The 22776-nt window shown below is 41.0% G+C and overlaps 1 protein-coding gene across 3 annotated transcripts in view; it reads left to right on the top strand.

Annotated features, from left to right (window-relative positions):
* Window positions 1-3750: 3750 nt before the first annotated feature.
* Window positions 3751-22776, top strand: part of EMSY (EMSY transcriptional repressor, BRCA2 interacting) — a 68219-nt gene continuing 49193 nt past the window's right edge. For all 3 annotated transcript variants that reach the window (XR_010909618.1, XM_060771243.2, XM_060771244.2), the window contains exons 1-3: window positions 3751-3853; window positions 18497-18605; window positions 22215-22314. Coding sequence is in view for 2 of the 3 variants with exons in the window: in XM_060771243.2 (XP_060627226.2) it covers window positions 18536-18605; window positions 22215-22314 (170 nt within the window). In the remaining variant the exon portion in view is untranslated. The remainder of the gene's footprint in view (window positions 3854-18496; window positions 18606-22214; window positions 22315-22776) is intronic.

A 22776-nucleotide genomic window follows, 5' to 3' on the forward strand; every position in this document is an offset into this window, starting at 1 on the left:
AAACACAATGAGATGAGTCCACAGCAGACACTCTGCTGGCTGTTGAATTGGATCACACGTCGGACACTTCCCAAGTGTCTAGGACTGTGTGATGTATCGGCGAATAATGTGTGCAGATCCCAGTAAGGTGGCCTTCTGCAGCTGGCAGATGGTAATTTTGTCAGCGCCGATTGTGTTTAAGTGCAGGCCAAGGTCTTTAGGCACTGCACCCAGTGTGCCGATCACCACTGGGACCACCTTTACTGAGTCTTTGCAGTTCGATCTTTAAATCCTCATATCGTGTCAGCTTTTCCAGTTGTTTCTCTGCAATCCTGCTGTCACCTATTATTGTTGTTGTTATTATTATTATTATTAGAAAATCTTGAATTCATTGCTGGGAACGTGGTGAAGTCTGTACTGCAATTTTAGAAGTCTGTACTGCAATTTTTATTTTTAGAATAAAAAATTAGAATACTTTTAGAAGTTTGTACTGCAATTTTTATTGTCTGCGGGGTATTTTTCTTTTACTTTTTCCCCATGACATTTTAAAACTGGATCTCCAGTTCTCTTCCATTTTGTTTTCTAGCCATTGTTTTAGCAACGAACTAAGGAAAAAGTCGTATCTTGCAAAAAAGTGTGTATTCCTTTTGCGATAAAAAAAATGGGTATAATAGAATATCCAGATCCAAACCTTTGAATCATTGAATGGGTTTCTCCCGTTTAGTTATGAGTTTTTAAGTAAAACACATGCTTCATATGAACTGTGAGAAAGCTTTTCTAAACCCCACTACATGGTATTATGATTAGTCCTCCTTCAATATGAGGCAATCAGGATTCAAATAGGTACTTGCTGTTGCGTTTTCCCCTCCTTTAAAGGTATTTCCAGATGTGTACATACATTATTTTTATGTTTTTAGTCTGTTGGGAGAGGTGTTCTGTAGCAGAGCAGAAAGCACATTTATTAATCTTTTCTGCTGGTGTGGACAAGCTGTTGTGGCAAGGAAGGAGGACAACCAGCCTTCTTGATCCCTGTCCATCTTGGCTGATCGTCCAGGGAGGAGATGCAGCTCGATCTCAAATACAACAAATTGCACTCTTTACTATTTTATCAAGACTGGACATTGCTCTCCTCCCAAGAAGGAAGCGTCTCCTGATTTCCTGGCCACAGTCTGCATCTGCAGCAATCTTTGCACCTAGAAATACAAAGTCTGTCACGGCCTCCACATTTTCTCCCTCTATTTCCCAGTTGTCAATCAATCATGTTGCCATAATCTTGGTGTTTTTGATATTTAGCTGCAACCCGGCTTTTGCGCTTTCTTCTTTCACCTTGATTAGAAGGCTCCTCAGCTCCTCCTCGCTTTCGGCCATCAGAGTGGTGTCATCTGCATATCTGAGGTAGTTAATGTTTCTTCCAGCAATTTTCACCCCAGCTTTGCATTCCTCAAGCCCCGCACATCCTCGCATGATGTGTTCTGCATACAAGTTAAAGAGGTTGGGTGAGAGTATGCAGCCTTGCCGTACGCCTTTCCCAATCTTGAACCAGTCTGTTGTTCTGTGGTCAGTTCTGACTGTTGCGACTTGGTCCTTGTACAGATTCCTCAGGAGAGAGGGAAGGGGGCTTGGGATGCCCATCCCACCAAGAACTTGCCACAATTTATTATGATCCACACAGTCAAAGGCTTTAGAATAGTCAATGAAGCAGAAGTAGATGTTTTTCTGAAACTCCCTGCCTTTCTCCATTATCCAGCGGATATTGGCAATCTGGTCTCTCGTTCCTCTGCCTTTTCTAAACCCAGCTTGAACATCTGGCAACTCTCGCTCCATGTATTGCTGGAGTCTTCCTTGCAGGATCTTGAGCATTACCTTACTGGCATGAGAAATAAGGGCCACTGTATGGAAGTTGGAGCAGTCTTTCGCTTTTTTGGTATGGGGATATAAGTGGATTTTTTCCAGTCTGATGGCCATTCTTGTGTTTTCCATATTTGCTGGCATATGGCATGCATCACCTTGACAGCATCATCTTTCAAGATTTTAAACAGTTCAGCTGGGATCCCGTCGTCTCCTGCTGCCTTGTTGTTAGCAATGCTTCTTAAGGCCCATTCAACCTCACTCCTCAGGATGTCTGGTTCTAATTCATTCACCACACCGTCAAAACTCTCCTCGATATTATTATCCTTCCTATACAGATCTTCTGTATAGTCTCGCCACCTTCTCTTGATCTCTTCAGCTTCTGTTAGGTCCCTGCCATCTTTGTTTCTTATCGTACCAGATCCTCAGAGCAATATATCAATTATATTATATTATGTGATAATTGTTTTTAATTGCCCTATACTTGTTTTGTGATATTTTGTACTGATGTTGTTCACCGCTTTGAGTCGCCTGAGGGCTGAGAAAAGCGGTATAGAAATAAAGTAAATAAATAAATAATAAATGATTATATTAATTACATTATAATTATATTAATTCCACACCTGGAATATTGTGTCCAATTCTGGGCACCACAATTCAAGAGACAAGCTGGAATGTGTCCAGAGGAGAGCGACTAAAATGATAAAGGGTCTGGAGAACAAGCCCTATGAGGAGCGGCTTAAGGAGCTGGGCATGTTTAGCCTGAAGAAGAGAAGGCTGAGAGGGGATATGATAGCCATGTATAAATATGCGAGAGGAAGCCACAGGGAGGAGAGAGCAAGCTTGTTTTCTGCTTCCCTGGAGACTAGGACGCGGAACAATGGCTTCAAACTACAAGAGAGGAGATTCCATCTGAACATGAGGAAGAACTTCCTGACTGTGAGCGCCGTTCAGCAGTGGAACTCTGTGCCCCGGAGTGTGGTTGAGGCTCCTTCTTTGGAAGCTTTTAAACAGAGGCTGGATGGCCATCTGTCAGGGGTGCTTTGAATGCAATATTCCTGCTTCTTGGCAGAATGGGGTTGGACTGGATGGCCCATGAGGTCTCTTCCAACTCTTTGATTCTATGATTCTATTATATTATCAATATTATTATCATCATTATTATCAATTATTATTATTATTATTATTATTATCATCATCATCATCATCAATATTATGATAATATTATCTATTATATTATCAATATTATCATCATCATTATTATCAATTATTATTATTATTATTATCATCATCATCAATATTATGATAATATTATCTATTATATTATCAATATTATTATCATCATTATTATCTATTATTATTATTATTATTATCAATATTATGATAATATTATCTATTATGTTATCAATATTATTATCATCATTATTATCAATTATTATTATTATCATCATCAATATTATGATAATATTATCTATTATATTATCAATATTATTATCATCATTATTATCAATTATTATTATTATTATCATCATCAATATTATGATAATATTATCTATTATATTATCAATATTATTATCATCATTATTATCAATTATTATTATTATTATTATCATCAATATTATGATCATCATAATAATAATTATCTTTATTATTCTTATCATCATTACTATTATCATTATTATCATCCTCAATAGTCTTCTTATTTGTGAACAGAGACTGCCTACATCGACTGCGAACCCGAAGTGTACGGTAGTAGCGCTCCCTCTTTAGCCTCATTCCGCCCATAGATTCCTTGACGTCACCACTCCCTTGTCCGTCCACAATGGCAGGAGCGCTGGGAGAGAAGAGCGCATGCGTGTTAGGACGAAGCAGAGACTACATCCCCCAGGGTACCGCGGGGGCTGCGTTGCGCCTGCGCAGAGCGCGCCTCCGGGCGGCCATCTTGGTTGCCGTCAGCGGGCTCCATCAAACAAACGCCAAGGCTGCTGCCGGTGAAGCGATGGTGTCTCTCCGGGAGGAGTGGAAGGTGAGTCCCGAGGAAAGCAGGCGGTGGGCGGGAAGGGAAAGCCCTTGAGACGCTGCGAAGGAGAGGCTTCGGAGGAAGAGGCTCTCTCCGGGCGCCTTTGAGGTTGGAGTGGAGGCTTGCCCTCAGGATCCGCCGCCTGAGCAGACAGGCAAGACCGAGGCTGGCCAAGCACATCAACAGACCAGGCCTCTTAAAGGGACCCCTACCCTAATTTGGAAAGAATGCTGCTGGTCATCTCTAACACACAACCTTCGTGCTGTTAGTATAAAATGATAGTAAAGTAAGACTTATAGTATATAATAATAATAAATAATAATTGCAAAATAATACTGATAGTATATAATATAATAATATAATAATATATAATAAACATAGTATATATTATAATAAAATTCTGATAATATATAATGAATAATAATAATAAAATGATCGTAAAATAAGATTAATAGTATATAATAATAATAATAAAATAATTGTAAAATAATACTGATAGTATATAAAGTAATACAATAATATATAATAAACATAATATATAATATTATTTCTGATAATATATAATGAATAATATTAATAAAATGATCGTAAAATACGACTAATAGTATATAATAATAATAATAATAATAATAATAATAAAATAATTGTAAAATAATACTGATAGGATATAAAATCATAATATAATAATGTACAATAAACATAATGTATATTATAATAAAATTCTGATAATATATAATGAATAATAATAAAATGATCGTAAAACAAGACTAATAGTATATAATAATAATAAAATAATTGTAAAATAATACTGATAGTATATAAAATAATATAATAATATATAACAAGCATAATAATATAGGTTCTTGTGGTTTTTTTCGGGCTATAGGGCCATGTTCTAGAGGCATTTTCTCCTGTTGTTTCGCCTGCATCTATGGCAAGCATCCTCAGAGGTTGTGAGGTCTGTGGGAATTAGGAAAAAGGGTTTATATATCTGTGGAATGGCTGGGGTGAGGCAAAGAGCTCTTCCCTGCTGGAGCTAGGTGTGAATGTTTCAACTGATCACCTTCATTAGCATTTGAAGGCCTGGCTGAGCCTGGGAAAATCCCCTGTTGAAAGGGAAGCTGATGAGGAAACACAACATACAAACAATCTACAAACCCACCAAGAAAATCCAACAAATGCTACGTTCAGCAAAGGACAAGAGGGATCCTCTCACATCTGCAGGAGTCTACCGTATACCATGCAGCTGTGGACAAGTCTACATAGGGACCACCAAACGCAGCGCCCAAACACGAATCAAGGAACATGAAAGGCACTGCAGACTACTTCAACCAGAGAAGTCAGCCATAGCAGAGCACCTGATGAACCAACCTGGACACAGCATATTATTTGAGAACACAGAAGTGCTGGACCATTCTCACAACCACCATGTCAGACTACACAGAGAAGCCATTGAAATCCACAAGCATGTGGACAATTTCAACAGAAAGGAAGAGACCATGAAAATGAACAAAATCTGGCTACCAGTATTAAAGGACTCAAAAATCACAACAGCAAAACAACAGAGAGGAAACAAACAGGCACATAAAATCACTCTCAACAAGGGATTCCCCCCGGGCACTTCCAAGCCATTGAATGCTAATCAAGGTGATCAGCTGAAACATTCACAGTTAGCCCCAGCAGACAAAAGTCCTTTGTCTCACACTGGTCATTCCACAGATATACAAACCCATTTTTCCTACTTCCAACAGACCTCACTACCTCTGAGGATGATTCCGGCCATGAAAGCCTTCGACAATACAATAATATGATTGTAAAGTAAGACTAATAGTACACTGCATGTGTGTATGTATGTGTGTGTGTGTGTGTGTATATATATATATATATAATAGAATAAATAATAAAATATTTTTAAATAAGACTGATAATGTATAATATAATAATACAGATAACTTATAATTAATCAATAAGTGTTGTTCTTTACTTGCCTTTCCTCAAGACTCTATGTAGTTAAAATACCTAGAAAAAAGAAGACCATTAAATATCTATCTTAAAAAGGAGAGAACAAACATTTAAAAACCAATACTAATGACATGTAAATTAAAATTGAAACAATAACATTGACTCAGTCTTGCAGGCCTGTGTTCATCTTTCTTCCCTTCCCCTCCTGGCACAAGAAAAGACAAATCTTCATCTTTTTGGCCTTTGTTGTGAGAAATAGGGAAGCGAAGAGAGATGAATCCATGTATGAAAAATTGAAGATCATCAATATTTTCATTTATATTCATAGATAAAGACAGATTAGGAATTATGAGTTGTTTCAATATAGTTTGATTAAATAAGTGTTTTTGAACTGAAATGTTAACTGCATTGTCTGTTTTTAATTGCTCGTCTGTAATGTGTTTCAATGTTGCTTTTCCCCACCTCAGTCCTTGGAGACAGACAATTAAGAAATATAATAATAATAATAATAATAATAATAATATCATCATCCAGTCTTTCCACTGGTAATGGGGGTCAAGGCAGCTAACATATTAAAACTATACAAGGTCCAACAATGCAAAATCAATACATGTACACGTACAAATATACAATAAAAGCCATTAAGCGCTTTGCAAATTAGACCAACATCAACACTTTTTAATTTAAAAAGGTATGCTGGTTTTATAGGATTTTAGCATTATAAATCCAAATGAATTTCTTCCCCTGCTGCAACATGCTTTGAAGTAGCTTTATTGTAAAAGGCAACTGAATGAGATTAATATCAGAACTAGTAGCAATATCATGGAATGACTCTTTATTATGTTTTTCAAAGCTTTATTTTTTCAAGCCATTGGGTTATAATGTGGTTTTCCTCACCCTCCTTGATTCTGTGAAAAGGGGAAACCTTCCTTCCTTGTTTCTTTAAGCCATTGGATGATAATGTTGCTCCCTTCCCCTTAATGTTTTTTTTTTTAGAGAAAAGGAAACCAACCAGCCTCCCTCCCTTCCTTCCTTCAGCCACCAGATTTTAACATAGTTCTCTTCTTTTCTTTCTTTCCTCCACCCTGCTTTGTTGACTGATAACAGCCACTCTTTCCAGCCAAGCAATATGTCTTTCTCTTTTCAATTCCTTGTTTTTCTTTTTGGTGGATAGGGAGGTGAAGAGAAAAATTGATATTGTCTCTAACCCCCAGATTGGTGGCTGCTACTTCATTATGTATGTAGTTTTATGTTTCTATTATCTATTATCACTTCTCTTTATTTGTCTGAATTTACCCCTTTCCTCTCTTTTCTCCCTTTTCTTCTTCATTTTTAAGGAGAAGGGAGACAATGGTTGTATCTTTTCCCCTTTCCATTCATGATTGGTTAACTTTCTCATATTTATGTTTGTGTCTTCACATATTCCTTGATTTGTTTGAGTGGGGAGGAAGTGTAATGGTGAAGAGATGGAGAAAAAAAAATACTGTTTTCTTCTTCATCCTGCCCCAGTTGTCCCCTTGTTTCTGCATTTTTTCCTCCATTCTTGCTTTAGATCACTTCCCATCTTGCCCCCTCCTCACATTACCATGTATGTGCACTGCTGGCTGGAAGCCATACTTTTTTTCTATACCAACAAGATTCCTACCTTTCCTTCCCCCCTCTCCTTTTCTGGCCTTCTTTTCTGCTCTGCTTTTGTTGGCCGTAGCATTGCACTTCCTTCTTTCTGGCTATCCTTTCTCTCCTTCACATCAATCATCTGTCTTCACATCAACCATAATTGTTCCTGCCCTTAACATAAATGACAAAGGGAGAAGCTAAGCTGGGATTCCAAGAGAAGTGGGACTGAAAAATCATTCTGTTTCTCTCTCTTTTCATAAGCTGTTGAAAGAGATTCGGCGTTTCGTTTATGTAAGGCAGCCGGCATTGAATGTTTCAATCCCTCACCGAGCCAGAGGATTTCATCCAGCACTTGCTTACTTGAATTTCTTGTAAAATAGTTTTTGCCAAAAGTAGTAATTTGTGAACTGATGCCAGTCCACAAGCCACTGGGTAGGGGTCCATATAGGATTTACAGGAATGAAAACAATTACTTGCAGACAATGGGGCACAAATACAGTTCTGGTCACTTGCACATTAAGGGGTTGGAGAATTGTCAGTCATAGAATTGGAAAAGACCACAAAGATCTTCCAGTCCAACCTCTTCTGCCAGGCAGGGATAGACAGTCAGAGCACTTCCGACAAATGTCAATCCAGCCTGTGCTTAAAAAGGAGACTCTAAACATTACCAAATAGCATATTTCACTGTTAAACAGCTCTTCTCATCAATGTGTGTGTGTGTGTGTGTATATATTCCTTATATGTAAGTGGAATCTGTTTTCCCATACTTTGTTGCTTTGTATTTTCTTCCCTGGAGCAGCAGAAAATAAATTTACTTCCTCCTCAATATGACATTATTTCATATATTTTGAACATAGCTATCATGTTTTCTTCTAACTTTCTTTTCTCCAAGCTTAAGCTCCAAGCTTAATACCCAGCTCCCTCATTCTCCACACGAATAGCACTGGTGTAAAAATGCATAAAATTAATCTGCGCAAGGTTTGGGGCCATCTGCAATCGGGATTCAAGTTTTTGTATCCACGCAAATTATAATCTATTCCTTTCGTTCGTCCCTTCACAGCATTATGGACCTACTACCTAAAAATGGAATGGTGTTTTTTCTTGGGGGGGGGGGTCTAGTTTGCAGATGTTATTCAGCAAGAGACCCCATAATGTGTTTGCTTCCTGCTGGATCCACTCAGAACAGAATGAAATTGAATTTGGAGTGAACCCCGTGAACAGATCAAGTAAGATCTTTAGGCAGAGGTTTGATGAGCAAAGGCTGTTCAATTGACATATACACAGTTGTACAGTTAGGTCCCTTCCATACAGCTTAATAAAATTCTGCCTTATCTGCTTTGAACTGGAATATACGGCAGTGTGGACTCAGATAACCCAATTCAAAGCAGATATTGTGGGATTTTCTGCCTTGATATTCTAGATTATATGACTGTGTGGAAGGGCCTTCTGTTACTTAATTGGTGTATGGAGGGCAAAGACTGAAATCTATGAACCTCATAATGGAGGGTGCACAGTTATTTAATTTTTGTTTTTTATCTCAGTTTTGGCACTGTTGTGTTTTTTACTGTGAAAGCTAACTCTGAAGAGACATAGTGTATACTAAAAAGTCCTTTTTTCCTGCAAGAATGGTCTTTTGCCTCTCATTTCTTTTCATGTGTTAAAAGAATGGTTTTGGTAATGAGTAAGTGTATGCTAAGTGCGGTTGTTTAATTAATTAAAATAAAACTGTTCATTTAAAAGAAAATCCTTAGTCGATAGAAAAGCAAATTTGCTGCTTAGCATTTCCCAGTCCTTTGATTTTCTGCGGTTACTGTTTTGCAGTGCCAAATCTAGAGTCTTTATCCATGCCCTGCAGGCCTCACAGCTGCACTTCCACATTGCACGGCGTTTCAAGAGTGTGCCCTCGCCCAAGTCAAATCACGTTCTGGCTGCTGTAATGTATGGCTGTGGGCGTGTGTGTGCGTGTATTCTGGCAACAAGACATCTAAGACGGAAATGTCAGTAGTCCTTCAACTGTTTTAATGGTGATAGAGTTGGGCAGGTTGGAGCTTGACTCTTGCAGTAAATGGAACATCGTGATTCTGGCTTTGACTTATGAAACAATATGTTGTGGATGTGCATTTACAATTTATATTGCTACAAGGCTGCTGGTTGCAGGGCTGGTAATGATGCAATCTACATACATTATGTGTTGCCTCTATTTGCATTCTTGCTTGCAACGGGAAGAGGTAAAAATAGTTGAGGGCACCAAAGCCCTGCTCCCTCGATAACACATTTGACATTGCCCTCACACCTGAAGTCATTGCATCAAATGTGTCGTGTCCCTTTAAGTTGTGTCTGGACATAAGGTAAACGCTAACACAGGGATTTTCAGGAAGTGTTATTAGAACAACCTTGCCATTGCCTTCTTCTGAATCTCAAAGAGTCTGACCTGCTCAGGTCACCCAGTGAGTTTCCATGGTTGATTGAAGATTTGAACTCTGGTTTCCCAGAAGTCTAGCCCAACACTGAAACTCAAACACATGCACTCTTAATATCATCTGTAGATTTATAAGTTTCTCCCTCCTGATCTGGGGTCTTCAGGCCCTGTTCAGTCAGTCAATCAGTAGTCTTTATTTCGGTCAACAAACCATCGGCTAAGTCAAGTGAAAGTAGAATGATGAAATACAACAATTAACAGTTAATAACATCACATTTGGCTTTTATAATTAATAAAAACAAGTATCACCATTCGCTATCTGATAAGTGACTGTCTATATAATCTAAAACAGGAACTGATTGCAAATTAATAATAAGTTGAAACACAGGATAGGCAAGCTGCAATTTCTATCCCAAGCTCATTCTTTCCTAGAGAGATGTGTGCTTAGGTTCAGTTGTCATCATCAGCAGATTTAGTTTCTCTAGAACGAACAAAAGAAGGAACAGATTCCATGCACCATAACCATAATGCCATTTAAAAACTGCCTCTCCTCTCTCCTAGTTGCTGTGTGTGCTTTATGTTTTTTAATTTCCCTTTTGAGAAGCTTTTATAGCTGCTCAGCTTCTCCTCCCAGGGAGTCTTGAGCTAGAAGAAAATCTCTTAAATATTGCTCAGATTGGTTTTTATATTTGCTTAATGTTGCTATCTGTAAAGTATGGATGGCTTGGAATTTCATTTCTTAATTAGTTCAGAATTGAGTTCTGTTTGAGTGCAACTCAGGTTTCCTTTCCACTGAATGAATGCATTGACTGTTGGGCCTTTTTTCTTTACCAACCAAATGGCCACTTTTGAATTTTCCCCTTAAGGACAAGGAGGAAGATGATACTCAATTTTTTAACTGTTCAGACCAGAAATTACATTTCATGTGGTATATGAAGTTTAGTCCCTAAAGTCACCACGTCCAGTGTGATATTAGCATGGTAAGCTATGGTTAGTACTTGAATTTGAGGCTGCTAAGGAATACCAGAAGCTATAGATTGTATTTCAGAAGAAGAAGCTGGTAAATCTGTCTCTAAGTATTCCTTGCTTAAGAAAGGCCTATAAAATTCATGCGGTCACCATATATTGACAAACAACTTGAAGGCACTTATATATGTTCACAGTAAAGAGTTGCATGTCTCTATTTCCTTCTGCATAAACACAAGGGACAAAAGATTTACTCTGCACAAATAATTATTTGTGCCAAAGTGTTGGTCTATTTTCTCCTTCCTCGTATATGCTCCTGATCTGTTGGAGTCTGTCTCATGCAAAACGTTTTTTTTGTAAACGGGTTTTTTTGGGGGGGGGGGGGGGGAGGCAAAAAAAAGGCCTAACAGCTGAAAAGTCATTGGAAAAAAATGTGCAAAAAACTACTGTAATCTTGCCGCTGGAAAAGGAACGTCTGAAATGATTTATTCTTTCATGTGAGAAAAAAATGAGTAAAGATTTACATCCCTACTCTGAGTTCAACCATTATCTAAGGGGCTAAAATGCAACTTCATCCATTTTTGCACACCATATATGCACATTTATCTTTTTCTTTTTTTCCTAAGCTTAAAAAAAGCCCTATGCTTTCTTTGGATTATTTGTGTTCTCCTTTTTTCTGTTTCCTGGGCATGCAATATCATTTTACATTTTTTAAAAGGTGTGACCAATTCAAAGCTGATCACTTTATATGTCAATATAGGATATTTTTCCATAAATGTGCATCACTTTATACTTACATTGCACTGCATTAGATCTTAAAGAAGTGATTGTTTTTTATTTTCCAAAAAAGGAAACCAGCTGGGTGTGCCAACACAAATTCCTTGAATCAAGGGTGGGATATATGTTGTCATTATCACAATAGCAACAATCCATAGTTTGCAATCCATAGTTTGCTAATTATTTGGATGTATTGTTAAACCATGGTTTGATGAAACCAGATTCATTGGAGGGAAGAGACTATGTGAAAGCCTGAGGTTTGCTTGATATGAATTAATCATATATAATGTATCTTATACTCATTTCTGCAATCTCACTTCTGACTTGGCTTTGTGATGCTGGTATAAACACTTTGCCTTATAATATAAACACTTTGCCTTATAATATTATAATGTAATTCTTTGTCTTCCTTAGGGGTAGTGTTAAAATGTCATAAGCCCCTGTCCTTTATTCATTGCTGGATTTTGGTGTTGCTGTCATACTTCCTTTCTGAAACCGGACAGTGTAAATGTTTGATATTCCCAAAATGAAGGAGCACTCATTCATGTTGTGAATAAGTACAGAGTTATAAAAGTCTGAAATTTGATTCTCTTCTCTGCTAAGAGGTAAAAATCCATATGTGTTCTGCATATGAGTTTTCCACAGGTATGTGGTTAGCCATTGATGGGAATAATAACCCATCAGCCCATTTTCCGAACATCATTCAGCAATACTATTTTGTTCAGTCTTCTTAGAACCTCAGCCTTTCTCTTTCAATAAGAGCAGACGTTTCTTTCATGTTCTTACCACTGACCAGTCTTCGTGTGTGTGTGTGTGTGTGTGTGTGTGTGTGTGATATCCTCTGTATGGTACTGACTTTCAAAAGTTGGTCAGTGAAAATGACAGGAGCTGACTTATTTTGTCACATACAATTTAACCCATGGGACTGATAACTGCAGTTTAATCTACCTTCATCTGACAGAATATGTTGTCTCCCTTTTTAGGTCCTCCAGATAATGGCATGTTTTGGCTGGAGGTTACCATGGAATTGCCCCACGAGACCTAGAAAATTCCTAGAGAGATATGTCCTGTTCCAGAATGTTCTAGGTCTGCTAGCGTGACTGTAGTAACTTCCACCGGAAGCATACTATTGAATTTCCCCAAGGGGGTAGAAAATACCTAGACAAAAGATTTTGGGGGGATGCTACTAATAGAAATTTGCGATACCAGTTCTGCAGGTATGGGGATTGTGCTGTACCGACATTTCTTGAATCTGCATGTCACTTCTGCTACATGACATGGTTCCCTGAAAAATACTATGGGAATCTTTTGTTACTCCAATAAAGTAAATCAGCACAAGGAAACAAAAAAAAAATCAAGCAGCCACTTGTCTTTTTTTAAAAAAGATCCCTACATGACTACTGGATAGAATTTATGATAGATTGAGATAGGACTTGAATGCCAAGTTTAAGTATTTGTAAGGATGGCATATTGAGGAGGAGGCCTGCTTGGTTTCTGCTTCTCTAGAAACACAATGGATTCCTAATAAAAGAGATCCACCTAAACATAAGAAAAAGTGTCTGCTGATAAGAGCTGTTCAGTGGCATATCCTGCCTGGGAGTCCAGTGGAGTCTCCTTCTTTGGAGGTTTTTAAACAGAGGCTGCACGGCCATCTGTTGGGAGTGTTTTGATCATTCATTCTTACATGGTGGGGAGTTGGACTGGATGGTCCTTGTCAGGCCCGTAGCCAGGATTTCGTTTTGGGGGGGGGGGGGGGGGCTGAGCCTAGCAAACCTTTTGTATCATTACCCCAATACCCCCATGCATATAGGATATATTGAGTATGGTGATCAGATCATGATATGAATAAACATAACCATTTAAATAATGCATCAGTAAGGCCTTTGCGTGAACCACCATGAGAATTTGGGGGGGGGGGGGCTGAAGCCCCTCGAGCCCCCCCCCCCCCCGGCTACATGCCTGGTCCTTGTGGTCTATTCCAACTTTATGATTCTGGGCCAGAGGTGAAGAGAAGGGGGCCAGGGAACAGTTCCACCTTGTCTCCTGCATATGTCATCAGTTAGGGACCCCTTCTCCCCAGCACAAACTGCTGCTGTGGGCCAGAGTGAAAGGGGGGGGGGGCAGGGGACAGTTCCATCTTATCTCCTGCATATGTCATCAGTTGGGGACCCCTCTCCACAGCACCAACTGCCGCTCTGGGCCATAGTGAAGGGGGGCCAGCGGACAGTTCCATCTTGTCTCCTGCATATGTCAGCAGTTGGGGACCCCTCCCATCAACACCAACTGTTGCAGTGGGCCACAGTGAAGAGAAAGGGGACCAGGGTACAGTTCCACCTTGTCTCCTGTGCTATGCTATTAATATAATATACTGTATATACATATATGTATAATATTATAATGTAATACAATATAATATTACTAATAATATGGTATTATAATTATATGTTTTGTTGTATATGTAATATTACTAATAATATTATGATATAATGGTATAGTACAATATAGTAATATATATTGCTGATATTGTACTATGCTAATAGTATAATATATTGTATGTATATATATCTTGTAAGCTGCTCTGAGTCCCCTTCGGGGTGAGAAAGGCGGCATATAAATGTCATAAAAAATAAACGATAGACATTCAGTTTTCAGTGTTAATATATTGGAAAGCTAGTTCTATGTGAAATCTATGTCAAAATGTGACTGTGGGGAATAAGGGGAAGAACCCTTCCCTTATTCAGTCCACTCAGCTCCCTTGATGTTTCATTATCTACCTCATCATCAGAAACATCCCTTCCCAACGCCCAAGGGAGATTATTCCCCAGCCCGACTCCTTCTTCTGAGAGCTGACTAGTTACAGATCCCGGCCATGCAGGGGGGGGGAATGTTCCGGAGGAAGGGGGGTGCCATCCAAGTCGTGTGGGGGAGGAGATTTGCGGGTCACCGATACCCCAGGGAGAAGCGCAACAGAGTCCTTGCGACCCTGGAGAAGGTAGGTAGTGGTAGGCTCCTTGGCAGTCCCCTCGGTCTTAAGGTCCTGCTGATTAATGCCAGATCCGTTAATGGTAAGACCGCGGCCATCCAGGACTTGATCCTGGATGAGAGGGCGGATCTGGCATGCATCACCGAGACCTGGTTGGACGAGCTGGGGGGAGTAAACCTCTCTCAGCTGTGCCCACCAGGTTTTGGAGTGCATCAGCAGGCCAGACAAGGGGGGCGGGGAGGAGGGGTCGCAGTAGTCTTTCGGCAATCCATCGCCGTGATCAGATGCGCTGTCCCACAGGCTTCTGGGTTTGAGTGTGTCCACTTGAAAGTGGGGAGCCGTGACAGTGTGGGGTTCCTGCTGGTGTACCGCCCACCCCGCGACCCAGTAGTTTCCCTGTCGGAGCTAGCGGAGGTGGTCTCTAATTCGGCCTTGGTCTCCCAGCGTCTGGTGGTGCTGGGAGACTTTAACATCCACGCCGAGACCACTTTATCTGGCGCAGCTCAGGACTTTATGGCCACCATGACGGCCATAGGACTGTCACAGATAATATCCGGCCCCACGCATCAAGCTGGGCACACTCTCGACCTTGTCTTTGTGGCGGACAACGAATTGATCAGAGTGGAAGATCAAAACATCCTTCCAGTGTCATGGTCTGACCATCATCTGATCACATTTAGACTTACTGCGACCCTAAACCTCCGCAGGGGTGGAGGACAAATTAAGATGGTCCGCCCTAGGAGACTGATGGATCCGGATGGATTCCTGAGGAATCTTAGGGTTCTTCCTGCCTTGGAGCCTGGCGATTCTATCGACGCCTTGGTAACTCTCTATAACGGGGAGATGGCCAGGGCGTTAGATATGATCGCACCTGAACGCCCCATCTCGTTGCGTCGTGACAGGCCATCTCCTTGGTTCACCGAGGAGCTGGCTGTGATGAAGCACACGAGAAGGGGGCTAGAGCGCAAATGGAGGAAATCTCGAGATGTATCTGATCGAACACGGGCTAGAGCCTCTCTTAAGGCATACTCCGTGGCCATACGGGCGGCCAGGAAGTCATTCACGACCGCTCGTATAGCATCTGCAGCAAATAGATCATCGGAGCTGTTTCGGGTCGTGGGAGAACTCCTCCACCCACCTGCAGTGGAGGATGTCCCTGACGACCCTGCAGCTCGGTGTCGCGATTTCGCACACCATTTTGCAGATAAAGTCGCCCAGATACGCCTCGAGCTCAACTCCAATTCCATCGCAGTGCCTGAAGAGGTGACGGAGGTACCTGCTTGTCCAATTTTGTGGGATTCTTTTAGGCATGTTCTTCCTGAAACCGTGGAGGAGATTCTTGGGGCTGTGAGAGCGACCACCTCATCTCTAGACCCATGCCCTTCTTGGCTCATTAAATCAGCCAGGGAGGGGTTGGTTGACTGGTTTGTATTGATTATCAATGCATCGTTGGAGCAAGGGATTTTTCCATCTGGTTTGAAACAGGCAGTGGTTCGTCCACTCCTCAAAAAAGCTTCCCTTGACTCCACGGTGCTGAGTAACTACAGACCGATCTCCAACCTCCCCTTTCTGGGCAAGGTGCTGGAGCGGGTGGTCGCCTCGCAGCTCCAGGGCTTCCTAGACGATACCAACTACCTAGATCAGGCACAGTCTGGTTTCAGGCCTGGCCATGGCACCGAGACAGCCTTGGTCGCCTTGGTGGATGACCTCCGCAGAGAGCTGGACAGGGGGAGTGTGACCCTGTTGGTTCTCCTGGACATCTCAGCGGCTTTCGATACCATCGATCATGGTATCCTTCTGGGTCGTCTCTCCGGGATGGGCCTTGGGGGCACGGTTCTGTCGTGGCTCCGGTCCTTCCTGGGGGGACGCACCCAGATGGTGAAGCTGGGAGACGCCTGCTCGGACCCCTGGCCTTTGACCTGTGGGGTCCCGCAAGGATCTATCTTGTCGCCCATGCTCTTCAACATCTACATGAAACCGCTGGGAGAGGTCATCCGGAGTTTTGGAGTTGGGTGCCATCTCTATGCGGATGACGCACAACTCTACTACTCCTTTCCACCTAATTCCAAGGAGGCTTCTCGGGTGCTGGACGAGTGCCTGGCCGCTATGTCGATCTGGATGAGGAAGAACAAGCTGAAGATCAATCCCGACAAGACAGAGGTCCTCCTGGTCGATCGTAAACCGGATCGGGGTATAGGGTGGCAACCTGTGTTGGACGGGGTTACACTCCCCCTGAAACCACAGGTCCGCAGTTTGGGTGTCCTCCTGGATTCTTCGCTTACACTTGAGGCTCAGGTGTCGGCGGTATCCGGGAGGGCCTTTGCACAACTGAGACTTGTGCGCCAGCTGCGACCGTACCTCGTGAAGGCAGATCTGGCCGGGGTGGTCCACGCCTTGGTCACCTCTAGAATGGACTACTGCAATGCGCTCTACGTGGGGCTGCCCTTGAAGACGGCTCGGAAACTACAATTGGTCCAGCGGGCAGCAGCCAGGATGCTAACTGGAGCTCATTATCAAGAGAGGTCAACCCTCTTGTTCAAGGAGCTCCACTGGCTGCCATTTATTTTCCGAGCCCAATTCAAGGTGCAGGTGCTCACCTACAAAGCCCTGAACGGTTTGGGACCACCCTACCTGCGTGACCGCATTTCCATCTACGAACCCACACGCTCACTCCGGTCATCTGGGGAGGCCCTGCTCGTGATCCCACCTACGTCGCAAGCGCGCTTGGTGGGGACGCGAGACAGGGCCTTCTCTGTGGCGGCCCCCCGACTTTGGAATGCCCTTCCAAAAGAGCTTCGTCAGGCCCCTACTCTGGCAGTTTTCAGAAGGAACCTAAAAACTTGGCTGTTCCGATGTGCCTTCGCAGATTAGGAATCCCCATCCCAAGTCCTAGATGCACTTTAGCACAACTAATGTTGCTGCACACCGCACTTAATCCCACGTTCCTCCTGCCATCCCAGCACTTTTAACCCTGTACCCCATTGCGCTGGCCGAACCAGTTTTAATAGTGTCTTGTTGTATTGTCATTGTGGTTATTTTGCTTAATTGTTTGATTTGCTTGTTTATTGTTGTGTTATGTTTTCTATTGTATTGTGTTTTGTGGCTTCGGCCCGTGTAAGCCGCATCGAGTCCTGCGGGAGATGCTAGCGGGGTACAAATAAAGTTAATAATAATAATAATAATAATAATAATAATAATAATAATAAATAGATCCCATTCTGATGTATGACAGTTAAGATTTGTGATGTTTTATTGACTGTGCCTGCTTTTGGTGAGGGTGAGATGTTATGTTATTGCCTTGTTTTCTTTAATGCTGGTTCATGACCTATGAGAACTCCTCTTCAAGGTACCTGGGCAGAATGTTAAATCAGAACACTTGACCAATCCTCAAATTAATTTTCCACATTTGTGAAAATGTAATGTGTAGTGTTGTCGGCTAATATTGATGCAGTTGAAAGATGCAAGCAAAGCATAGAATCCTTGCAGTCTCAGACACTCCCCAAAACAATTCCTAATTCCAGTTTTTAACATTGCAGAGCCACAATAGGGCATTTGGTGTCCTCCAGATTTCTTGAACTGCAGCTCAGATCAGACCTGCTCAACATACATAGTGATGAGGAGATGGTGGCATTTGCAATCTGGCAACATCTGAAAAGTCACAAATTGCCTGTCTCTGCAAAATTACCTTTCGTGATAACAATCTCTGCCTTGGGTGTGCTCAGCTTGTCCATAGTCCTCTTCCTTCCGTTCACAGCATAGCATCATATGCTGAGGCTTCAATAACTGATGGTTTTGAAAAAGCTCAGTTATTCTTTAGTTATATGAGCAGTGCATGTGGGTGTTACTGCTTCAGTGCTTAAGTCTTCAAAAGAGCCTGCAATGAAAATCTTCCCTCACTCTCTTTCCTTGTATTTTGTGTTTGCAGGGAGCCTGAGCTCTGTGGGAGCACATCAGTGGAGGAAGGATGCCTGTCGTGTGGCCGACCCTTCTGGATCTCAGCAGGGATGAATGCAAAAGGGTCCTTCGTAAACTGGGTATGTTGAGGAGAACCTATTGCGCCAGAGTCTTTGTCCTTTGGCATCTGCTTGAGACCATTGGCCCATGAATACTCTGATTCTGCTGACTCTGCTGATTGACTGGCAGTGATGTTGGACCACAGTTTCAGGCAGAGATCTTTCCTAACCTTTTATGGACCTCCCTTGTATTATTCCTTCATGGTCTCGCATTCAAATACAGTAAGACCCCTATATCTTCAGATTCTGTATCTGTGGTTTCACTTTCCCACAATGAGAAGTGGTCCAGCACCCCACCCCCACCCCAAATATTATTTAATTAAAATAAAGTTGACATGAAAGTAATACAAGCAAGGAAATACCTTATGGGCACTAGCAAAATAGAATTCCCGTGCTGTTCAAATTGATAGTCATTGGAAAATAATGAAAAATGAGGTAATGGAGTGCTGTGCTTTCATGTATTCATGTCTTGTGTTCTTGGAGGAGTGGTTTTTTGCAATGTATTGGGGGTTTTTTGGGGTGGGGGAGTTACTGTGTACTGTGCTGTATATGCTCTTAATTGTTTCTCTAGCCCTAATCTCAAAGTTCTTGTTTTTGTATACTATACAGAGAGAAATGATTTTGGTTCATCTGTCCGGTATTCAATAGAGCAAGATTTAGTTTGACATTTGCTGATTGCAATAAAATATTGTAAATGCTATGAGACCATGCAATATGGCATATCTGAACATTATGTTTGCTCAGAAAACGATATTCCAAATTTTTTGTTTGGACTGTCTGCCTGCATTTTTGACCACATGCTGTTGTTAATGATGTTATCAGCTGTACTGTTGGATTGCAAATAAAGCCTAAAAAGCCTCTTGGTAAATGCTTAAGCAGCTTTATCTACTTAAATGTTTAAGTTCTTTCAAATTTTGAAACTTCCTCTGCAACCTACCCCCTCCCCAACTTAGTTGTTCATCCCACTTAAAACAGTAATAGATGTTAAACATGGTTTAATAGTAACCATGTACTCTTCATCTGTTGTCCTCTTTAGCTCCTTAAATCAGAAATGACTGTGTTCGGGGTAATAACAGTGATCTTTAAGCAAACTGCTTCTGGCATCTATATAAATAAAAATGTAATGTTCATTTGTGGTATTAACAGAGCTCAAAAACCACTGGGGGAATTGACACCAAATTTGGACACAAGACACCTAACAACCCAATGTATGTCCTTCACTCATAAAAAAACACTGAAAAACACAGCAGAAGGGACTTTAAAAGCCCCCAAAAGCTAAATGATGAAAAGCTAAATGACAATACAGAAAAAAGGGAGGAAAGAGGGAGGGGAGGGAAGAAAAAAATAAAGAAAGAAAGAGGGAGGGAGGGAAAGAAAGAAGGAAAGGGAGAAGGAAGCATGGAAGCAAAGAGAGAAAGAAGGAAGGAAAGAGGTAGGGAAAGAAAAGGAGAAGGAAGGAAAATTAGAGAAGGAGAGAAGGAAGAAAAAAGGGAAAGATGGAAGGAAAGAGGGAGCGAAGGAAGGGGGGAAGATGTAGAGAAAGAGGGAGGGAAGGAAGAGAGAAGGAAAAAAAGAGAGACCGCAGAAGAGAAAGAAAAGGGAAGGAAGGAAAGAGATAGAGAAGGAAGGAAGAAGAGAAGGAAAGATGGGAAGGAAGGAAAGAGGGAGTGAAGGAAGGAGGGAAAGAAGGAGAGAAAGAGGGAAGGTTGGCCTCAGCAACGCGTGGCGGTACAGCTGGCATGTATATAAAATCTGTGTCTTCAAGATTAATTTCGAGTGTTTTTGACCTGTCAGTGTAACAAGAATAATTCATATTAAGTGCCAAGTCTTCGAACCCCAGTTGCCAGGTGCCTTTTAATGTGCTGGTTGAAACTGTGTTGAAACTCAGCAGTCCCTATTCCTCTTCTGTTGTGTTAGAGAAGTCCTTCACAACCTAGTAGTCTCCAGGTATGATGGAATAAATCTCCCAAGAGAACTGACTGGGGAAGTGCTGAAACCTATGGCAGCATTGAGTAAGCCACTGGCAACTTCCCATAAGGGTTCGTAATCCTACTGCTTTGGAATTGACCATTACAGTTGCATTTAGTACAGCACTGTGTCTGGTTGATCAATTCCAGATGTGGCTGACTTGAAAGGGAAGATTCCAAGCCAATGACTCTTACAAAGGAACAGCAAGCTGCCTCTTCCATGGATTTGTATGTTGGACTCAGAGGAGCCTTCATAACTCTTATTTCGTACTGGGAAAGCATTGTCACTGTGTGATGACAAAGCACATGCTTTGCAAGCCAGGTTCATATTTCTGTTTAAGAGGTTCCAGTAGCAGATCACAGAAACATAGAGTTGGAGGAGTCCCCCAGGGCCATCCTTCTCTCTTCTTCACAAAGGAAGACATGGCCAAAGCACTCCCAACCAATGACCACTCAGCTCTTTTTAAAAGCCTCCAAAGAAGTATATTCCATCATACTGTGAGGCAGCAGATTCTACTGTCACTGTATATACTTGAGTATAATCCTAGTTTTTCAGCCCACTTTTTAAGATGAAAAAGCTCCCCTCGGTTTATACTCGAGTCAAGGTTATTTATTATTTTTCTGTTATTAGTATTGTTTTTATTACATTTATTATTTTACTCTATGAATTACTGTTATTATTACATTTCCATTATTTTACTCTATAATTATTTTAATTACATTTATTATTTTACTCTCTTTATTATGATTGGAAGGATACAGAAGCACATTTACATTGAAGAAGGTTAGAATAAGGGTTTAATCAGAGTTGGGCATTCTTAACTTAAATTAGTTTTATGTAAATACTAAAAAATGTTTAACCTACTGATGCCTCAGTTAATGTAATTTTATTGGTATCTATTTTTATTTTGAAACTAACCGTCCCCTGCCACGCGTTGCTGTGACCCACATGGGGGTTCTGTGTGGGAGGTTTGGCCCAATTCTATCATTGGTGGGATTCACAATGCTATGTGATTGTAGGTGAACTATAAATCCCAGCAACTTCAACTCCCGAATGTCAAGATTCTATTTTCCCCAAATTCTACCAGTGTTCACATTTGGACATATAGAGTATTCATGTAGAGTTTGGTCCAGATCCATCATTGATTGAGTCCACAGTGATCTCAGGATGTAGGTGAACTACAACTCCAAAACCAAAGGACACTGCCCACCAAACCCTTCCAGTATTTTCTGTGTGTGCCAAGTTTGGTTCAATTCCATCGTTGGTGGGGTTCAAAATGCTCTTTGATTGTAGGTGAACTATAAATCCCAGCAACTACAACTCCCAAATGACAAAATCAATTTTTTTTGAGTGAAGGACATACATTGGGTTGTTAGGTGTATTGTGTCCAAATTTGGTGTCAATTTGTCCAGTGGTTTTTGAGTTCTGTTAATCCCACAAACGAACATTACATTTTTATTTATATAGATTTACCAGTAGCTGCTGCATTTCTCACCCTCGGCTTATACTCGAGTCAATACGTTTTCCCAGTTTTTTGTGGTAAAATTAGGTGCCTTGGCTTATATTCAGGTAGGCTTATAACTGAGTATATATAGTAGAATTTTTTTCCTTACTCAGTGGTGTTCTTAATTTCAACCTTTCTTTTCCGTCTCTTTTTTATAGAATTGGAGGCCTATGCTGGGGTTATCAGTGCCTTGCGAGCACAGGGGGATCTTACGAAGGAGAAGAAAGACCTCCTTGGAGAACTCTCCAAAGTACTTAGGTAAATCAAGCTTCTTGTGCTGGTCAACAACACACTCCATTCCTTAGGAAGAGAACTCTGCAACGAAGCCAAGTTAGGAATGTTTAAAATATAATATGGTTAAATGTCAGTGTAAGGGGTTTGTTTGAGGTTTGGTAGTTCATGTTCTGAATTGCTGTCTCAGAATTAAAAGAGCTATAGTAATAAACAGCTTAAAATTAAAAACATACCAAGAAAAGCATGTAAACCCATAATGTAACAGGGTCTCATCAAATTGTATATGAAGAAAGCTTGAAATGAAAAGCTCTGTTTTGTTTTGTTTTCTGAAGTCCCTATTCTGCAACGTTCCTTGTACATTCTTATATGCTATAGTTATGGGTCTTTGAATATGTGGATGGATAATAGAAATAACATAATTCAATGCAAAAAAAAGCTGGTTGATTATACTTGCTGTTTTTCATTGAAAGCGTAGTGGTTGTCTTC

The sequence above is a fragment of the Anolis sagrei genome, chromosome 3 (assembly GCF_037176765.1).
Source record: "Anolis sagrei isolate rAnoSag1 chromosome 3, rAnoSag1.mat, whole genome shotgun sequence".
NCBI lineage: Eukaryota > Metazoa > Chordata > Lepidosauria > Squamata > Dactyloidae > Anolis > Anolis sagrei.